At 46.2% G+C, this 18,279-nt stretch overlaps 1 protein-coding gene across 4 annotated transcripts; it reads right to left on the reverse strand.

Annotated features, from left to right (window-relative positions):
* Window positions 1-85: 85 nt before the first annotated feature.
* On the reverse strand, window positions 86-4,461 carry LOC123112490 (uncharacterized). Of its 4 annotated transcripts, none has more exons than XM_044533486.1 (6): window positions 4,286-4,461; window positions 3,069-3,133; window positions 2,461-2,531; window positions 1,146-2,078; window positions 917-1,069; window positions 86-830 (listed from the first exon to the last, which is right to left on the reverse strand). In XM_044533486.1, the coding sequence occupies exons 2-6, from the start codon at window positions 3,094-3,096 to the stop codon at window positions 444-446; spliced, it is 1,572 nt and encodes a 523-aa protein (XP_044389421.1). In that variant the 5' UTR covers window positions 3,097-3,133; window positions 4,286-4,461; the 3' UTR covers window positions 86-443. The 4 variants fall into 4 exon arrangements, with proteins under 4 accessions (XP_044389421.1, XP_044389422.1, XP_044389423.1 ...); XM_044533487.1 differs by having other exon boundaries at window positions 4,321-4,452; XM_044533488.1 differs by having other exon boundaries at window positions 4,316-4,406.
* Window positions 4,462-18,279: the final 13,818 nt, after the last annotated feature.

An 18,279-nucleotide genomic window follows, 5' to 3' on the forward strand; every position in this document is an offset into this window, starting at 1 on the left:
GTTTATCATTCGATGTGTGTGATTTGGAGGTGGTCTGATGTGCAAGCATGCACAACTGCATGTGATATGTGCTGGACAGAGCAACTGGACAGTCACAAGGTTTGGTGTAGTTATTACAGCAGGATGTCAGAAAGAGTACCACAACATCTTCAGTCAGTGAACTGCATGCATTGAGTAATGCTCTCAGGTTCTTCCTGAACTCATGACAAGCCCTCCAGAATGTGCACCTCAACAGTTCATCACTATCCCAAATATCAGAAGGCTAACAAACAGGGAATGTAGGCTAGAATGCATATGTTTTTTATGTTCAGTCGAGCAACAAGAAACAGTATCAAGGAAAAAATACAGCTCTTCCAAACAAGACGCTGATCTTGGGTCCTCAACACTGAAGCCGTGAAAGGGTTACCGACGTACGCGCAGAAACAAACATCGGCTCGAGATCGTCACAACTGCTCGAGGTCATGGCATTGGCGGCAAGGCTCCACGACATTTAGCTTGACTCTGGAGGGAACCTTTGGCTCAACATATGTCCTGATAGCCGAGAGCCCCTTACGAGCTTCCGCCAAAAAATCCAAGTGCAACAGCAAGCACTTGCCAGTACTGTTGGATGAGCAGTTGTCCCAAGGATGCCCTCGTGTGGTGTCCAATGTAAGGCATTCGAGTGACGTCGCGTTCTCAATGATATGGCATGTCAGCTCAACCAAGCTCTTCGCTGAGGAGAAACCAATGATCTTCACTGTCTTAAGGTTATCATGGCGGTGTCCTGGTACCTGCCTCAAATTTGAATGGTCTCCCACGATTGACTCATGCTTCATGTCTTTCTGCAACACCTGAAGATATAACAAGCCAAGATACTTGGATTGATGGATCCACCATTGTTTAATGTGACATCTTTGCAGGACGAACAGTGACTTACATTCAAGAAGAAAGTCTCCAAGGAAGGAGAAGCATCAAAGAAGGATATGAGAGAACAATAGTCATAGGCCGGCGAAAATGTCACTGTACAAAAACTGACACTCAAGTACTTGAGGTGTAAGAATTTGCTAGGCAGCATTGGTGTATCGACCACCTACACAAAGATATATCGGATTAGTTAAAATATGCATATCACAGCTGGTATAAGAATTTGCATATTTAGGGTATACCTCACTACATGAACTCAGGGAAAGATCTTCAACATTTGGCAAGCTCAATGGGAGATCAGCACGAGCATAACATACAGCACCAGGATGGGACATGCCGAGCTTCTTCAATTGTAATGCTACTCCAAATGATATCTGTACCTGGTGGGAATCATGAAAATTAAAACTGACGAGGTTTGGAGCTTCTATCCCTATCACCTGCAGAGACGTGCATTCAGACACCTTCAGGTATCTGAGCTGTTGCAGATGGAACGGTATCCTAAGGCAAGTTAGCGGACTGCATTGCCAGAGTCGCATCCATTGGAGAACAAAGCAATTGTGAAGAAGGCACCCCAGCTGCTCCTCTGTGATACAGACATAACACAAATCAAGCCTTGTCATGTTTGTCAATCCAAGTTCAACGCTGGGAGACAAAACACAATGGGAAATGCGTAGACGCTGCATCGAGTTTCCATTCCCATTAGCTAAAAGAGACCATGGGAAGTTGTAGTATGTTCCCGATGCTGAAGATAGCTGAACAGTGAGTTCTTCAATCCCAGGTGTAAGCTGAACAGTGAGTTCTTCAATCCCAGGTGTAAGCTGAACAGTGAGTTCTTCAATCCCAGGTGTAAGCTGAACAGTGAGTTCTTCAATCCCAGGTGTAACAGCTGTCTGAAGCCACCTATCAACATTGCTGACCATGGCATTGGAATAATGGAAAACAATCCTGAGTGTCTTCACACCAATGCGTGAGCGGTTTTTTAAGATGCGGTCAACTTTTTTGGTGAAATTTCCTATTTCATCCTCGCCACGCAGATTCATATTCATGCCCAGTGCTTCCATACTGAATGTAAGATTTGGATGGCATCTCCATAAACTTAGAAAGGCACGAGACACGCAAGCAGCTCGGGCAGCATCTCGCATTGGTAGTAGGGAATGTATATGACACCAGATGTCCTACATGTACAAGCATGTGAGAAAAGCTGAACATGGCCAAATGCTTATTTCAAATGGATAAAAGAAGAACAAGCCAGAGAAGAGCATAGAACCACGTCCAGAGAAGTACAAGCCACTGCTAAGAGAGGACCTCTATGAAATGAGGAATTATATCTAGTCCTTATTGAGATAGCAGGGTAGCAGGGGATCTAACACTCACAACATGCATTCTTCTTCGGACAGTTAGAACAAAGCAAAGCTACTGATGCAGTAGGACTGTAGCAGGTTGCAGCACTAAAGAAATGTATGTTTATACTGTACTTATTTAGCTAGCACAGGTCAACCAACTCGTGAACAAACATGCAGTATAAGTTATTTCCATTATCAGCATCTCACAACGTACCTCCGGAAGTTGTGGCCCGGAGTATTCTGTTCTTTCGCCCTCTCTTTCAACCCATGAACTAATCGATCCATCTGCAACACATAATGCATGATTATCATCAAACCAACATTAGAGAAGGAAATATCAAGGCATTGTTCGGTTACATGAGAACAAATACTCTAGTGGAAAAAATACACCCCGGGACTGGGTTGATCCACTGCTGTCACCCAATCCCCACAGGGATCAATCCCTTCCAACTACCTTAAACCCCGCCACCTCAAATTTTGTTTGGATAGTGTAAGAGGAACAGGTTCAACAAGTCTATTCTCGTTTGCCTTAGGCTAATTACACTTGTGTGGGTAAATGACATATTTGGCGTAGAAACATGATGCACCTTGGCAAACCAAGACTACCTTGACAATGAAAACTTTAAGTACACTCTCTTTTTTGCATCCAAACTGATTCTCCATGGTCCATACAGATCAAACAGAAATTGAGAAAGCGAGTAAAATAATTGCTAAAAAAAAAATACACTGATATCTGGCAGAACAAAAATGAAGCCTAACAAGACTATATGAGCATAGTAACTTCATCTGCTGGAATGGAAGTCATAAAGCATTTCTACACACCCTCAACTGGTCGAATAGGAAGCACCATGTGGCAGCGCTGGTCTCTTCTTTCACCCTCAGCTCATCTGAATCAGTAAAGTTACTACGAATTAATAAGGTTGGCAAAAGCAAAAAGGAAACGCAGTACTGGAAGATGAAAATTCAGACTATTTTATAATTTGATAACAGACCAGCGATATGTAATCAACAGGGGTAAATTGCCATGATTAAACTGGAAAGAAGTATGTGCTTCTTCATGACTTGTTGAGGTTCAAGAATATGCCGAGCTAATAATAATGAATGTCGATCCAATTATCCAACATTAAAAAGCAGCAGCTTACTCCTAGTTCAATCCACTCTTCTCATATTCATATTAACAATTGTAAAACAGGCAACTAAATCACCTTACCAAGTCAATCAAAACCTTTTTTTTTCTTTTCCTACTAGGAAAGTGCTAATCAAAACAACAAGATAAAAACAGCAATTAAGACAAGATAATAGCTACAAGATTACAGGAAACATGGTCCTGACATATCACGGCTGTCAGTTCGCTCACACAAGACCTAGCGACCAGCCGCCAGTTCGCTCGCGACCCGCCATCCGTCGCCCTTGCTGCTATGCTATGCCGCGTTTCCTCCTCATCCGCCGCCCTCCATTGCTGCCCCAAGGTATGGCAAGCTTCTCCCTTTCCCTTTTCCTTTTCCATGGATTTTGTCTGGTTCCTATGGTAGAAACCCTAGCTACTGAGGGAGATTGACATGAGGATTTGAGTGGGAGGGATTTGATGTGCAAAGGGGTGTGATTGATCTGAAAAGGCAACATCATATTCCCTTGTTTTAGTTGATGTATTCATGAGTTTTTGTTGATGCAAGTCCAGTTTTGTTTTCATTAGCAGCTAACTGACAGGATAATAGCGCAAAGGGGGCCATCAGCAGAAGACATGTCGCAACGGGGGGGCTCAGAGCAAGGTGAATGAACAAAGGGTAAAAGATAGATGTGCAGCGCACAGGGGGGGTTAAAATCAATTCTTCCCATTCGCAGCTCCACGGGAAAAAGAACGAACACAGCCTGGAACAAAATCACACGGGGCGCTTCACACGAAAATCCGGCGTAGGAACCAGGAGGCCTAGGTGATTTGGGGAGCTTACCGGAGCCGAGACTGGGGACGGGCGGAGAAGGGAACAATGGAGCATTTTGGTGGAAGGAAACACACGACAGGGAGGGGGGTGGAGACCAACCGGATGAGCTGGCTCCAGCGGAGATAGAACCTTGCCGGAGAGAGGGCGGCAGTCGTCGTCGCCGGCAGCGGCGGCACCGCGGGGTCGCCGTTTCTTCTTGCGCCGCTGCCCTCGCCTTGTCCTAGAGGTAGGATTTTTTTTTTTTGAAAATTGAGGTAGGGTTTCTTGCGCCGTCGCCTTCAGGAGGGCAGCAGACGGTTTTTTTGGCACGAGATGAAAAAAAAGGCATCCAACAGCAAATTTTTTTTTCAAATTTTTGTTCGTCAGCCCTAAAATACAGCATGACGTACTACAAACATACTAGTGTAGTGTCAAAAAATGTCTTACATTATGAGATGGAGAGAGTACAACATTTTGGTTGGGTCCCGATGTGCCGATCATCTCCGAGACTAGTGTGCTGGCGATGGACTTTTCAAATGTCAGCTTTGTTCATTGCGGAAGAGAAATCAATCTTGTTGCTAATTGTTTAGCGAAACACTGCTTTAGTCTTAGTTTATCTGAATTTTAGGACTCCAATACCCTGACTTTATCTTTTCACATATTGTAAATGGCATGGCTATCATATGAGGAATAAAGTTATTTACGTTCAAAAAATATATAACACTTCAGTTGCAACACATAATGCATGATTATCATCAAACCAACATTAGAGAAGGAAACATCAAAAGGGAGCACACAGATGAGCATGCAGAAACGCAATTAGTTTCTCTCATCCAACTTTTGGTCAATAACATTGGCGCTTTTAGAGCTAGAAACCTACTTGTGTCAATTTGAGGAGAAGACCTAATTAAAATGACCATAGATAGTTGTAAAAAATACCACCCAGGCATATCAGCAATGGAGCTCAAACAAATGTTAACAATCGACTTTGTTAACTCCTTTGCCCTCTCAACTCCCAAGGCTTGCCTGGGACCTCATAAGGCCTTAACGACTAGGCAAGGCAGCCCCTGCTACTTAGAGCATTTCTAACCGATCCCCAATAAATATAGGATGATCCGGCTGAGTTAACCCTTAGTGAAGTATATGTAGGAACGAAGTATGTCTACTAGAGGGGAGGGGGTGAATGGGAGTTTTAAATTTTCTTCGGAAAACTTAAATCTCTCAGAACCCAGCAGCGGAATGAATGAAAAACAAACTACAGTGAACTAGAACAGAGTACCGAAGGAGAACTAAGACATGCATCGAAGTAAATCATACGAATGAAAATGCATCGAAGGTAAACATGAGTGACAGAGATAACCGATGATGCTCGATGGCGACAAGGTATTTGTTCGACCAGTTCGTCCTTCTGCACAAGGACTACGTCTGGTTGGAGGGGTTGTGACTTAACACGAAAGATAAACTCTCTTCACCCTATTGTCCTCAACAATCAATTCGTCAACCGATGCCGATCACTCATGGTAGATACTTGAAGGCGATCTCCGAACCTTTACATACTTCTTCTTCGAGAACCACAATCACTCTTGGTCTCTGAAGAAATTTACACCTAACCGTCTAGAGAGTTTGCAGCTCTCGAGAGTAATAGGCGGAGCATACTAAACTTAGATTCCAATGACCCCGAACCACTATCTAATTCTTTGACTCTGGGGTTTTTCTCTCGGTGGATTTTAAACTCAAATCGCTCAGAGAGTGGGTTGCTCAACAATCTTCTCAGAATCAAACGGAGTAGCTACCTGACAAAGCCGGCGACGGGGGTGGGGGGGTGGGGGGGTGGGGGATGGGGGTATTTATAGCCGCAGCCTTCCCAGCTGGGAAATGACCATTTTGGACACAAGGTATAGCCAATGGCCAACCGACACGTTACAACAGTCAGTTTTTGGAGCAACGGTAACATTACTTGAGGAACAAGTAATGCTAACTCCTTGGTCTGAGTCAACTCTCTCGCAGCAAAGAAGATCATAGTCTCTTGCTGGCAAGTATTTGCTCGGAGCACAAAGATATTTCTCTCATAGCTTTCACAGGATTTGGGTTTAGCATCAGAGAATCAAAGCTTCGAATGCTACACCCTTCTTAATAGTACGGTGGTCCTATGACTCACTAAAAGAAGAAGAAGAACGAAACAAATACTACGTCTTCACTTTGTCTTCATTCTTTCCTTGAACGCAGTCATATGCTTCGAACAGACACCGAACCACTTGCTTGAACTTCAGCAATTTTTAGGGGTCACTCTTGTTAGCTTTATCTTCGGTGATAACCTTCACTGCCATGCAGGGAGATTATCTTCATCGTTTGCATCAAACTCCTCGATACTTCAGGGACATGTTACTCTGTGTGCACTAGTAAACACATAAGTCCCACACTATTTATGTCAACAAACTCCAAAAACACAAGGGGCCTATCATTGCACCAACAATCTCCCCATTTTTGGACAGTTGTTGACAAAACAGATAATCATCAAAGTGAAGATAGATAGGAAATGTAAATCGAACAAGAGTGAACTTGCGTTACTTGACTCGTTGATGAAATATACTCCCCCTTGATGTATGCAGGGTCAATTGATATACAATGAAATTCCTTGCAATTTAATCACGTATAAGGAGGTTTTTTCAATCATATGAGGTAATGATTCACACTGATGAAAGATAATCCAACAAGAATATAGTGCAATCATTCATGACTTCTGATAATAATTCCACCTGCAAAACAAATGCTACGAGAGAATATAGTGCGGCAGGCGGGGTTATTAATATTACAGCCCATAACAGAAGTTTTACAACAAAGCACATGAAGCGGCATGAACAGTCTCAAAAGATAGATCAAATAAACACAAAGACCAAATCCAACAAAGCAAATATATCGAAACTCTCAATGTAATTCTCCCCCTTTTTGTCAACTAGTGTCACAAAGGTGACGAATGACATGAGTGCGGAAAAGATGCAAACGTGATTCACTCTAAGGCATCGCCCGAAGAGGTTTCTGACTCGGAGGTGGCTGGTATATCTTCATCATCATCAGCAGCAGATCCTTCAAGCCTGGCTTAGGGCTGAGAAGATGAAGGCACATTGGGATCAGCCTGTTGGGTCTTGCGAGACAGAATATTTTCTTCAACAGGTTTCTAAGTGCGTGAAGTGGCTTTTGACTCGTCGAGCAATTTGCGTAGCTGAATCCAAAGTAAATTCGTTGTTGGTTCACGAGCTATCAAAGGCGGAGTAATGCGGTCTTGAAAGTCTTCAACAGTAAACCCTTGATCAATATACTCATAGAGTTCTTTGAGATGGGAGTGGCTCAATTGCTTCTTTGAGAAGAATTTCCAAAGGAATTTCCATAAACTCTTCTTATTTTCTGCTGTGATCATGTGCACAACTTTTGTTCGGTTGTGAATTGCATTAAGTTCAACAGCCAGATGCTCTTTCTCTTGATGGTCTGATGTAGGGTGGAACCCTATGGGGCCGATCTTTCACGTTTGGAGAGGATCCTACGGGGAACACGAAGAACACGCAGAAGAACACGAGGGAAATCACGAGGGGAAAATAAGAGAAACACTCAACCGACACAAAATTGATCACACAAGTGCTAGATCATCGAGGCACAAAGTAACACGAGATCCAAAGTCAACAAGGGACGATACAAGAGTAACCGTTCTTCTCCGTGAGGAGGTCTTGAGTGTTTTCTCTGGATGGAGGCCTTGATTCCGGGTGGATCTTCTCCGAAGAGGTGGGGTCCCTCACGAGGAGTAGATCCGGTACAGATGAGCAATGCTCTATCTCAAATGAGCTATCACAATGCTAACCCTAAAACGTAGGCAGGAGAAGAGTATATATAGTTTACGGGGCGAAAGGGTACATGGGCCTCGGCCCAAGTGGCTGCGCGCAGGCCGGGCCGGAAGTTCTGGGCGCCGAAGGTTCCGGGAAGGGTCCGGCCTAACTAGAGAGTTGGCACGGGTGGAGCTGGGCTGGCGTCCGGGGACCGGAAGGTCCGGGCGGGCCGGAGGTTCCGGGGACCAGAAGGTCCGGGCCGGGTTCCGGGCAGGTTCCGGGCTAACCCGAGAGTTGGCATGCCCGGGCTGGTCGAAGTCGACGGAGGCCGGAAGCTCTGGGTAGGACGGAAGGTCCGGGTGCCGGAAGTTCCGAGCTCTGATCGGAAGTTCCGAGCTGTCCAGAGAGTTGACGCTTGTCATTTCTTCTCCAGCTCTCGGCTCCGTGGCTTGAGCATTGTACCTGATCACACACAGCATCTCGGACTTAGGAAGTAGCCATGTCTCACTTGAAGAAGGGAGAAACTCAAGTAGGAGTGATGTCACCTTGGATTGAATGGCACGAGCCCTTTCTCTTGTCATGGGTTCACTTGGAGCTTGGATAGTCGAGGTGGTGTCCATGGGGATGATCACGGGATGCCCCGCATCATCTCCCCTCCCTTGGGAAAGATCCGACCTCGGATCGAGATCCTCATCATCATGGTATGGCGAAAGATCTTTGACGTTGAAGATGTCGCTCACGTTGTACTTGTCGCGCGGGGGGTCGATCTTGTAAGCGTTGTCGTTGTAGCGTGCTAGCACCTTGAAGGGTCCATCGGCTCGAGGTAGAAGTTTGGACTTGCGTTCGTTGGGGAAGCGGTCTTTGCGAAGGTGTAACCACATGAGGTCTCCGATGTTGAATATCATGGGTTGCTTGTTGACGTTGAGCTTGGTCGCTAGTCGTTGTACTTGGCGCTCAATGGTGTGTCTTGTATCCTCATGCATCTTCTTGATGTAGCTTGCCCGTGCACTCGCATCCATGTTGGTGCGCTCTTGTAGAGGAAGAGGTAGAATGTCCAATGGGGATAACGGGTTGAAGCCGTGGACGACCTCAAAAGGGGACTTGCCGGTCATCGAATGTCTTGCATGGTTGTAGGCGTACTCGGCGATGGGTAGACATGCCTCCCACTCCTTGATGTTTTTCTTGATTAACACGCGAAGTAGAGTGGAGAGCATACGGTTCATCACCTCCGTTTGGCCGTCGGTTTGCGGATGGTATGTGGACGAGGACAAGAGCTTGATTCCGAGCTTGGCGCATAGCGTCTTCCAAAAGTAACTCAAGAACTTGACGTCACGGTCGGAGACGATTGTGTTTGGTACTCCATGGAGGCGCAAGATTTCCCTACAAAAGAGATTTGCAACGTGTGAAGCATCGTCTATCTTGTTGCAAGGGATGAAATGTGCCATCTTAGAAAATCGGTCCACAACAACAAACACAGAATCCTTTCCATTTTGAGTTCTAGGCAAACCAAGTACAAAATCCATGCTAATGTCTTCCCAAGGTTGATAAGGAATAGGAATAAAGACCATGGGATTGAGCTTTAGACTTAGCTTTGCGACATGTAGAGCATCGGTTGGTGAAGCGTGAGACGTCACGGAACATCTTGGGCCAAAAGTAGTTCTTGTAGAGCATGGCAAATGTCTTGTCGCGTCCAAAATGTCCCATGAGTCCGCCTCCATGAGCCTCTTGCAAAAGGAGCAAACGAAGAGAAGGCTCGGGAATGCAAAGTTTGTTAGCTCTCATAAGATAATCATCTTTGATGTAATTTTGTTCCCAAGAAGTATGCGCCAAGCACTTAGCATAAGGAGTAGCAAAGGAAGGATCATTTGCATACAATTCTTTTATATGCTCAAAACCAACAACATTCAACTCAAGTTTAGTGACAAGCGTACATATGTGTGAAAGTGCATCCGCAACTACATTTTCCTTACCCTTAATGTACTTGATCACACAGGGGAAAGATTCAATAATTCATTCCATTTGGCATGACGCTTGTTTAATTTAGTTTGACCCTTTTAAGTACTTAAGCGTTTCATGATCGGTATGTATGACAAACTCATGAGGTCTAAGATAATGTTCCCAAACATGTAGCACACGCACTAAAGCATGCAATTCTTTGTCATAGATGGGATAGTTAAGTTGAGCACCGGAGAGTTTTTCACTAAAATATGCAATGGATCGTTTTTCTTGCATCAAAACTCCGCCAATTCCGGTACCACTTGCATCACAATGAACCTCAAAAGTTTTGTCAAAGTTGGGCAAAGCAAGAATCAGAGCATGAGTAAGCAAAGACTTGAGCTCATCAAAAGTGGTAGATTGCAAAGATCCCCAAACAAAAGGAGCATTCTTCTTACTCAAGGCATGCAAAGGAGCGGCAATAGTGCTAAAATTCTTCACAAAGCAACGATAAACCCGCAAGGCCAAGAAAGCTACACACTTGTTGCAAATTGGTGGGTTGGGGCCAAGTTTCAATTTCTTCTATTTTAGATTCGTCAACATGGACACCCTTGGAAGAGACAACAAAACCCAAGAAAACAAGTTTGTCAACACCAAATGTGCACTTTTTCATGTTGGCATAAAGACCTTCCTTGCGAAGGGTTTGCAAAATAGCCCTAACATGATTGAGATGCTCTTTCATGGATTTGCTAAAAACAAGAATGTCATCGAAGTAAACCACAACAAACACTCCAATATAAGGATGAAGCACAAAATGCATAAGTCTCATGAAAGTACCGGGAGCTTCCGATAAACCCATAGGCATAACCAACCACTCGTACAAGCCAAATTTGGTTTTGAAAGCGGTTTTCCATTCATCACCTTCTTGTATGCGGATTTGATAATAGCCACTTTTAAGATCAAATTTTGAGAAAAAGGCAGCACCGCTAAGTTCATCAAGCATATCATCTAGGCGAGGAATGGGATGCCTATAGCGAACGATGATAGAATTAATGGGTCTACAATCGGAACACATGCGATAACTTCCATCTTGCTTAGGTACAAGTATAACCGGAACGGCACAAGGGCTTAAGCTTTCACGTACATGACCGTTGTCGATTAGTCGTTGTACTTGTTGTTGGATCTCCTTAGTTTCTTCGGGGTTGACGCGGTATGGAGCTTTGTTTGGTAGGGGCGCTCCGGGGATGAGGTTGATTCGATGCTCAATGCCTCATAGAGGAGGTAGACCCGGAGGTAGCTCATCGGGGAAAACATCTTGGAATTCATGCAAAAGAGATTAAAACACTAAAGGTAGCTCGTGAGAGGTGTTAGTTTTTGGGTCCCCATCCTTGCACACAAGGACAAAGTGCATAACACTCGATGGGTTCTCACACACTTCTCTCACCTCATTTTTGGTGGCAAATATAGGACTAGGTTTTTCTCTCTAGGCAAAGAGGTGCTCAAGTTTGGCTTGTGGCTCTCACTCACTTTTTGGTGGATCACTTTCTCACTCTTCTGTCCATGATGGGTGGCTTGCTTGTCGGCTATCACTTGACTAGGAGACATAGGTCGTAGCACATATTCCTTCCCTTTCATCTTGAAGCTATAGTGATTGGTACGCCCGTTGTGGATGACGCCATGGTCAAATTGCCATGGGCGACCAAGAAGGAGGTGGCAAACAGACATCGGGACGACATCACACTCCAAAGTGTCCTCGTATGCACCAATTTTTAAGAAGACTTGGACCGTATGCTCAACTCGTATAGTGCCGGAGTCACTTAGCAATTGGATCTTGTAAGGGTGCGGGTGCTTCATCTTGACCAATTGAAGCTTGGAGCATAGTTTCTCACTTGCCAAGTTGTGACAACTACCTCCATCGATGATGACCTTGATGGACCTTCCATTGATGCCGGCCTTAGTGTGGAAGATGTGGCATCTTTGGTCTTCTTCTTGTTGATGTTGAAGAGTCAAGACTTTGGAGACAACGAGAGCAGGGCTCGAATCCTCATCACAAAAGACTTGATCATCTTCATCCTCGTTCACTCGTCGGTGCATGGCCACTTGCTCAAGGGCTTCCATCTCCTCGTCACTCATGGAGTCATAGGTTCCATCATCGTTGAGGATCATGGTGCGCTTGTTTGTGCATTCGAAGGACTTGTGGCCTCGGCCGCCGCAAGTGAAACACTTGAAGGAGCTTGTCTTGACTGTCTCATCAGTCGGAGTAGATGATGAAGCGCGTGGCTTGTAGTTGCTTGTAGTAGGAGGAAGACGACTTGAGCTTGTCGAAGTTTTCTTGTAACTTGACTTGTCGTCATTGCTTGTAGATGGCTTGGTCGAGGTAGAAGTTGGAGGAGTCGTTGAAGCTTGGTTGTTGGAGAAGCCATAGGTCTTGGATGAGTACTTGGCGTACTTGAAGTCATCTTGCACTTGGCGTTCCGCCTTGGTAGCTTGATGCACGAGCTCAGTGAGGTTGGAGTAGGGTTGGAAGTCGGCAATCTTCTTGATGGGATGATTGAGTCCATTCAAGAAACGTGCCATAGTTTGCTCATCATCTTCAGTGACATTGGCTCGAATCATGTCTATCTCCATTTCCTTGTAGTATTCTTCAACACTCTTTGTTCCTTGCTTGAGGTGTTGTAGCTTCTTGAAGAGATCGTGGTTGTAGTAGGTGGGCACAAAATGTGCTCGCATGACATCCTTCATTTGATCCCAAGTGGTGATTGGTGGTTCACCTCTTGCTTCTTGGCGCTCAAGGACTTGTTCCCACCATATGAGCACATAGTCTTGGAACTCAAAAAATGCCATAGAGATCTTCTTCTTTTCCTCATAGTTGTGCAAACGAAAGATTTTCTCGACCTTCAGTGCCCATGATAGGTACTCTTCGGGATCATTGCTTCCATTGAACTTGGGCATGGTGAATTTTAGCTTGCCATAGCGTTGCTCTTCATTGTGTTGTTGGCGATGGTGATGATGACGCCCTTGACATGGAGGATAATTATCCTCATGTTGCTCTTGGCGTGGATGAAGTCCATGATCAACTTGCTCTTGTGGAACTTGAGGTTGTGGAGGAGCTTGTTGAGCTTGACATTGCACTCGTGGTTGGTAGTTCCTCTCTTGGATTTATTCTCGAAGTGCTTCCTCTTGATTGCGCCATTCGCGATTGCATTTGGCGATGGCTCGACTTGATTCTTGAAGGGCACGTTGCGCCTCAAGAGCTTGTGCTTCACGTTGTTGTTGTTGAAGACGTTGAGCCCCGGCGTCTTGTTCCTCTTGGTGTTGATGCGCTCGTTCTTCCTCTTGGCGACGTTAACGTTGTCGTTCTTGAGCTTGAGCAAACGTAACTTGATGTGGTGGAGGACGAAGTTCTTGCTCGTCGACTTGCTTTTGTGAATGCTTATAATGTAGCGGGTTGCGAGATGCAAGACGGTCTTGATGTGCGGCTCATCGAAGAGTGTTCGATGTCGGTGTACTTGAGCCGGAGAAGGTGTCGTCGGAGTGTCGACTTGAGCGGCTCCGTCTTGAGTATGAAAAAGTAGAAGGAGGACGGTTCACCAACAAGGCACGGATCTCGTCCATCCTTGCATCGTTCTCTTGCTTGTGAGCGTCGAGCTTGTTGTCGAAGTAGTCCTTTGTACGTTGCTCGGAGAGTCGCAAGTCGGTGGCGAGGTTGTCGATTCGGTCGGTCATAGCTTGTTGCTCTTGATGCAACGCTCGTTGTGCACCAAAGAGGTGGCTCTTGGTGATGAATGATGACATGTCGTCGTCTTGCTCGATGAAGAGTGGGTTGGTAGAAGTACTCGGCCTATCCATCATTCCAAGAAAAATGTGAGTGGTAGAAGGAGAAGAACTTATACCAATGTACCTTGACCGATGTTGACGATGAATCAAGTTCACTGAAATGCGGACAATGAAATAGCACTATTGGTACCAATTCTTGTCGTTTCTCACACCTACACAAGTAAAAGCTTATGGTGGAGCTTGGTTAGGATGGTGGCACAAAATTTGATGCAATTGTAAGTGAGCTTCAATAATGTTGGAAAAGATTCACAAATTTGCAAATGCAACAAGTAGACCAAGCAAGTAGTTGTACATGGAAACACACACGCAAATAGATAAGTGGGATTGTGGAAACCAAAAGTGAGCCAAAATGTGGAATCCACGAAAATGCTCTTGTTGCACAATACAAGAGAGACGCTAGCACGATTGCACAATAGGCGGATACGGAACTTGTGCACAACCTACTAGGCAAAAATGCAACGACCTCTATCCCAAGTATGCTATATGTATGGTATTTCGGTTATATGATCCAAGATGATCGGATATGACAATCTTAATGTCGTATGATGCTATGGTTCTTGCTTATAAGCTCTTTGCTTATATTCCCTCTTTGCTTAAAAGCTTGGTTGGCTCTTTCACTTGTGAGCTCTTTTCTCATGCAAAACTTCACGAACCAAGATAGTAATTGTGTATGCGATGACAACTTTGTGACATAAAAGTTGATGCCAAGATATGCACCACTATGGTATGGTATGTATGCTATGGAGTATGATCACTAATGTGCACAAGTCACATTGCCGGCAATACTCAAAGGCTAGTCTCGATGGGTAAGCAACGCAAAAGATGGGCTATGATGGTTATCAATGCAATGGCAAGGTTTGGACAAAGATGTCTGATACGTCTCCAGCGTATCTATAATTTTTTATTGTTCCATGCTATTATATTACCCGTTTTGGATGTTTATGGGCTTTACTTTACACTTTTATATCATTTTTGGGACTAACCTACTAACCGAAGGCCCAACCCGTATTGCTGTTTTTTTGCCTATTTCAGTATTTCGAAGAAAAGGAATATCGAACGGAGTTCAAACGGAATGAAACCTTCGGGAGCATGATTTTTGGAACGAACGTGATCCAGAGGACTTGGAGTGGAAGTCAAGAAACAATCGAGGCGGCCACAAGAGTGGAGGGAGCGCCCCCCTACTGGGCGCTCCCCCCTATCTCGGGGGCCCCTCGGGAGTCCACTGTCGGTGTCAAAACCGGTAGATCTCGGGTAGGGGGTCCCGAACTGTGCGTCTAGGCGGATGGTAACAGGAGACAAGGGACACGATGTTTTTACCCAGGTTCGGGCCCTCTCGATGGAGGTAAAACCCTACTCCTGCTTGATTAATATTGATGGTATGGGTATTACAAGAGTTGATCTACCGCGAGATCAGAGAGGCTAAACCCTAGAAGCTAGCCTATGGTATGATTGTTGTTCGTCCTACGGACTAAAACTCTCCGGTTTATATAGACACCGGAGAGGGCTAGGGTTACACAGAGTCAGTTACAATGGGAGGAGATCTTCATATCGTATCGCCAAGCTTGCCTTCCACACCAAGGAAAGTCCTTATCCGGACACGGGACGAAGTCTTCAATCTTGTATCTTCATAGTCCGGGAGTCCGGCCAAAGGTCATAGTCCGGCCATCCGGACACCCCCTAATCCAGGACTCCCTCAGTAGCCCCTGAACCAGGCTTCAATGAAAACGAGTCCGGCGCGCAAATTGTCTTCGGCATTGCAAGGCGGGTTCCTCCTCCGAATACTTCGTGGAAGATGTTTGAACACAAGGATAGTGTCCGGCTCTGCAAAATAATTTCCACATGCCACCATAGAGAGAATAATATTTACACAAATCTAATCTGGCAACGTATTCCGCGGTGTGACATCATGGCACGACCTAGCCTTTATTTATTTATTTTACCATTCCACCTCAGCGCGCTTAGCGAGGCGGTTCCCTTGGCACGTCTTGTCGAAGCAGAGATCGTGTCCCCTTATCCCGGGATTCTCATTAATATGGGCGTGGGTAACCCAACCGCGCCTTTTGGTATGACTCTCTAATCGAAAGTGAGTCCCAAACGGTTATGGGGAGGGCTCTTGGTATTCAACTCCTTTATAAAGAGACCAAGGCTCGACTCCCTCTTCCTTCAATCCAATCAAATCCGCCCCTTGCCTCGAGTTCCAACACTCAAGGTTTCTAGTTTTAGGCGCTTCGAACCTCCGACAATGTCCGGCTCCAACCTTCAAGGCCGGTGGGTGCCTTCCTCCATTACGGAAGAAGACGTGCGAAAGCTGAGAGATGCCAGGTATCTAACCGATGAAATCTCGCATAGGCTGCCTGCTCAAGGGCAGGCCATTCCTTCTCCTCAGCCCGGTGAGAGCATGGTGTTCACATCCCACTTCCTTCGGGGGTTAGGTTTCCCGATTGATCCCTTTGTGAGGGGGCTGATGTTCTATTATGGGGTGGAATTTCATGACCTAGCTCCGGAGTCCATCCTTCAAATTTCGTCGTTTGTCGTAGTGTGCGAAGCCTTCCTCCATGTCACCCCCACTTCGGATTGTGGCTTAAAACCTTCAAAGTAGAGCCGAAGATGATCGAGGGGCAGCACGCTGAGTGCGGAGGAGCTATCATAAGCAAGATAGCCGGCGCTCCATGGCCCGAGGGCACTTTCCAAGAAGAGTTTGGCTTATGGCAACGGGGCTGGTTTTATATCACAGCCCCCAGGGGCACCACATGGGTGGCGCCTCCTGCTTTTCGCTCGGGTCCTCCGCCACAGCGAGCGTCATGGGTCAATGAAGGGCTTATCTGGAGTCCGTCCAAAGACGTGCCCCTGCTGCAGGGCCGCATTCGAGATCTCCTAGAAAGAGATATTAACCTGACTGTAGTGGCGCAAGTTATGCTGATTCGCCGCACCCTGCCCTGCAAACGTCGCCCCCTTCGCCTGTGGGAATTTAATCCGGAAGGACCGCGAGTCCTTCAACATTTCATGGGCGCAACGCCCATGGAGATGTACAAATTGTTCTTCGGACCACAAACTAGGTGTCCGGATTTATCCGAGGACGCAGGTCTGAGCTGCAATCGCCAAGATGTTAAGGTAAGCAACCCCATATTTGGACACAACATCCGTATTTTCATCGTAAAGCAGCCTTTTGACAGAGCTATCATTTGAACAGGAGTGGATAGCGAAGGCAAAGCTTATCAGGTGTCCACCCCCCCTGCCCGAGACCGCGCCAGATCTCGTGTTAACCAGGATGCTACAGGTTACGTTTTCAGCAGAGGGCGAAGAGGGGAACCAAGGAGCTGCCGCCTCCACGAAGGAGACTGTCACGAAGGAAGGAATCGAAGACTCCCCCAACCTGGGAAAGAAAAGGAGTGCCTCTGAAGACCCGGAGGAGATGACCTCGAAACGGGGGAAGAAATCTGTGTCAGAGGATCCGGCGCCGGAGACTGCCCCGGCCGCTTTTGGCCCTCACAGGGATCAGCTTTCCTCCGAGCCGTAAGTATAGAGAGGGGCTTCAAAAATTAGTGGCATCCCTATTTTATTTCTGAGGAAGATAACCGAAATATTACCTTGCAGTTCGGATCTTGACCCTTCTCAGCAGAGCTCGTCTTCAGGGGATCTCTGTCCGGAGATGATAGAGAGAAAAACGCCTCCCCTAGCTGCGCCGACTTACGAGGCAGGTGACCCCGAGGTGTCGTCCCGGCGGGTTTCTCCAAGTTCGGATCTTGAAAAAGGTCGTCGGGCTAGTTCGGTGCCCTCTGGTGCACGGTCGGAGAGGCTGAGGGATCTGCTCGGGCGTGCATCCGTCTCAGAAGAACACCGTGTGTTGATGAACATGGTGATAGGAAGGGTTGCATCCGCGGAAAGCGGATTGTATGAGGCCGCCAGGAGTTTACTGACAGGCTTTGAGGTACGTGAAAAGGTGTACCTATTGGTAGAGTTGCATAGAATGCGCCCTGTATAAATAGTAGCCCCTGAGACTCTGTGTGTCGTCAAGAGTGATGGCGCACAGAGGATCAAAACCCCAGGTATAAAATGTTACCTTTTTATGAAGGTGGCGAGGTGTTCGGTGGCTAGCCGGACTGATGAATCTACCGAGCTAAAGCGGCAACTGGACGTGGCAGATGCCGACATCACGCTTGTAAATAAGCGGCTAGGCGAGGCACAAGGTATACTCCACAGATATCTGATAAGAGGAGTTCGATGCTCGTTTCTTACAATATATATGCTTATTGCAGATAGTGCTGCTTCCGTGGAGAATCTTCGGGCGGAACTTGCCCGATCCAAGGAACAAGCAAGAAAAAGTGATGCGGCGGCCATTAAGGCGGCTGAAGAGCTGAAAGCCGAACAGGCTGCTCACTGCCAGAGTAAGAAGGCAATAGCTGAGATGACTGTAAAATTGAAGGATGCTGCCGACCGCTGTGAATTTCTCGAACAAGAAAAAGGGGTGGCTCAGAAGGACCTTGAGAAGATCACTACCGAGGTCAAGGATGCTCGCTCTGCGATGAG

The sequence above is a fragment of the Triticum aestivum genome, chromosome 5B, assembly GCF_018294505.1.
Source record: "Triticum aestivum cultivar Chinese Spring chromosome 5B, IWGSC CS RefSeq v2.1, whole genome shotgun sequence".
NCBI classification, from domain to species: domain Eukaryota; kingdom Viridiplantae; phylum Streptophyta; class Magnoliopsida; order Poales; family Poaceae; genus Triticum; species Triticum aestivum.

What these genes read in the sequence shown, in the direction of transcription:
- LOC123112490 (XM_044533486.1), bottom strand. Translation starts at nt 3,096, where the DNA reads ATGGTGCTTCCTATTCGACCAGTTGAGG. An exon ending in TCCTATTCGACCAGTTGAGG is followed by an intron (nt 2,532 to 3,068) that starts GTGTGTAGAAAT and finishes TATGTGTTGCAG; the next exon opens with ATGGATCGATTAGTTCATGG. An exon ending in CCCTGAGTTCATGTAGTGAG is followed by an intron (nt 1,070 to 1,145) that starts GTATACCCTAAA and finishes ATCTTTGTGTAG; the next exon opens with GTGGTCGATACACCAATGCT.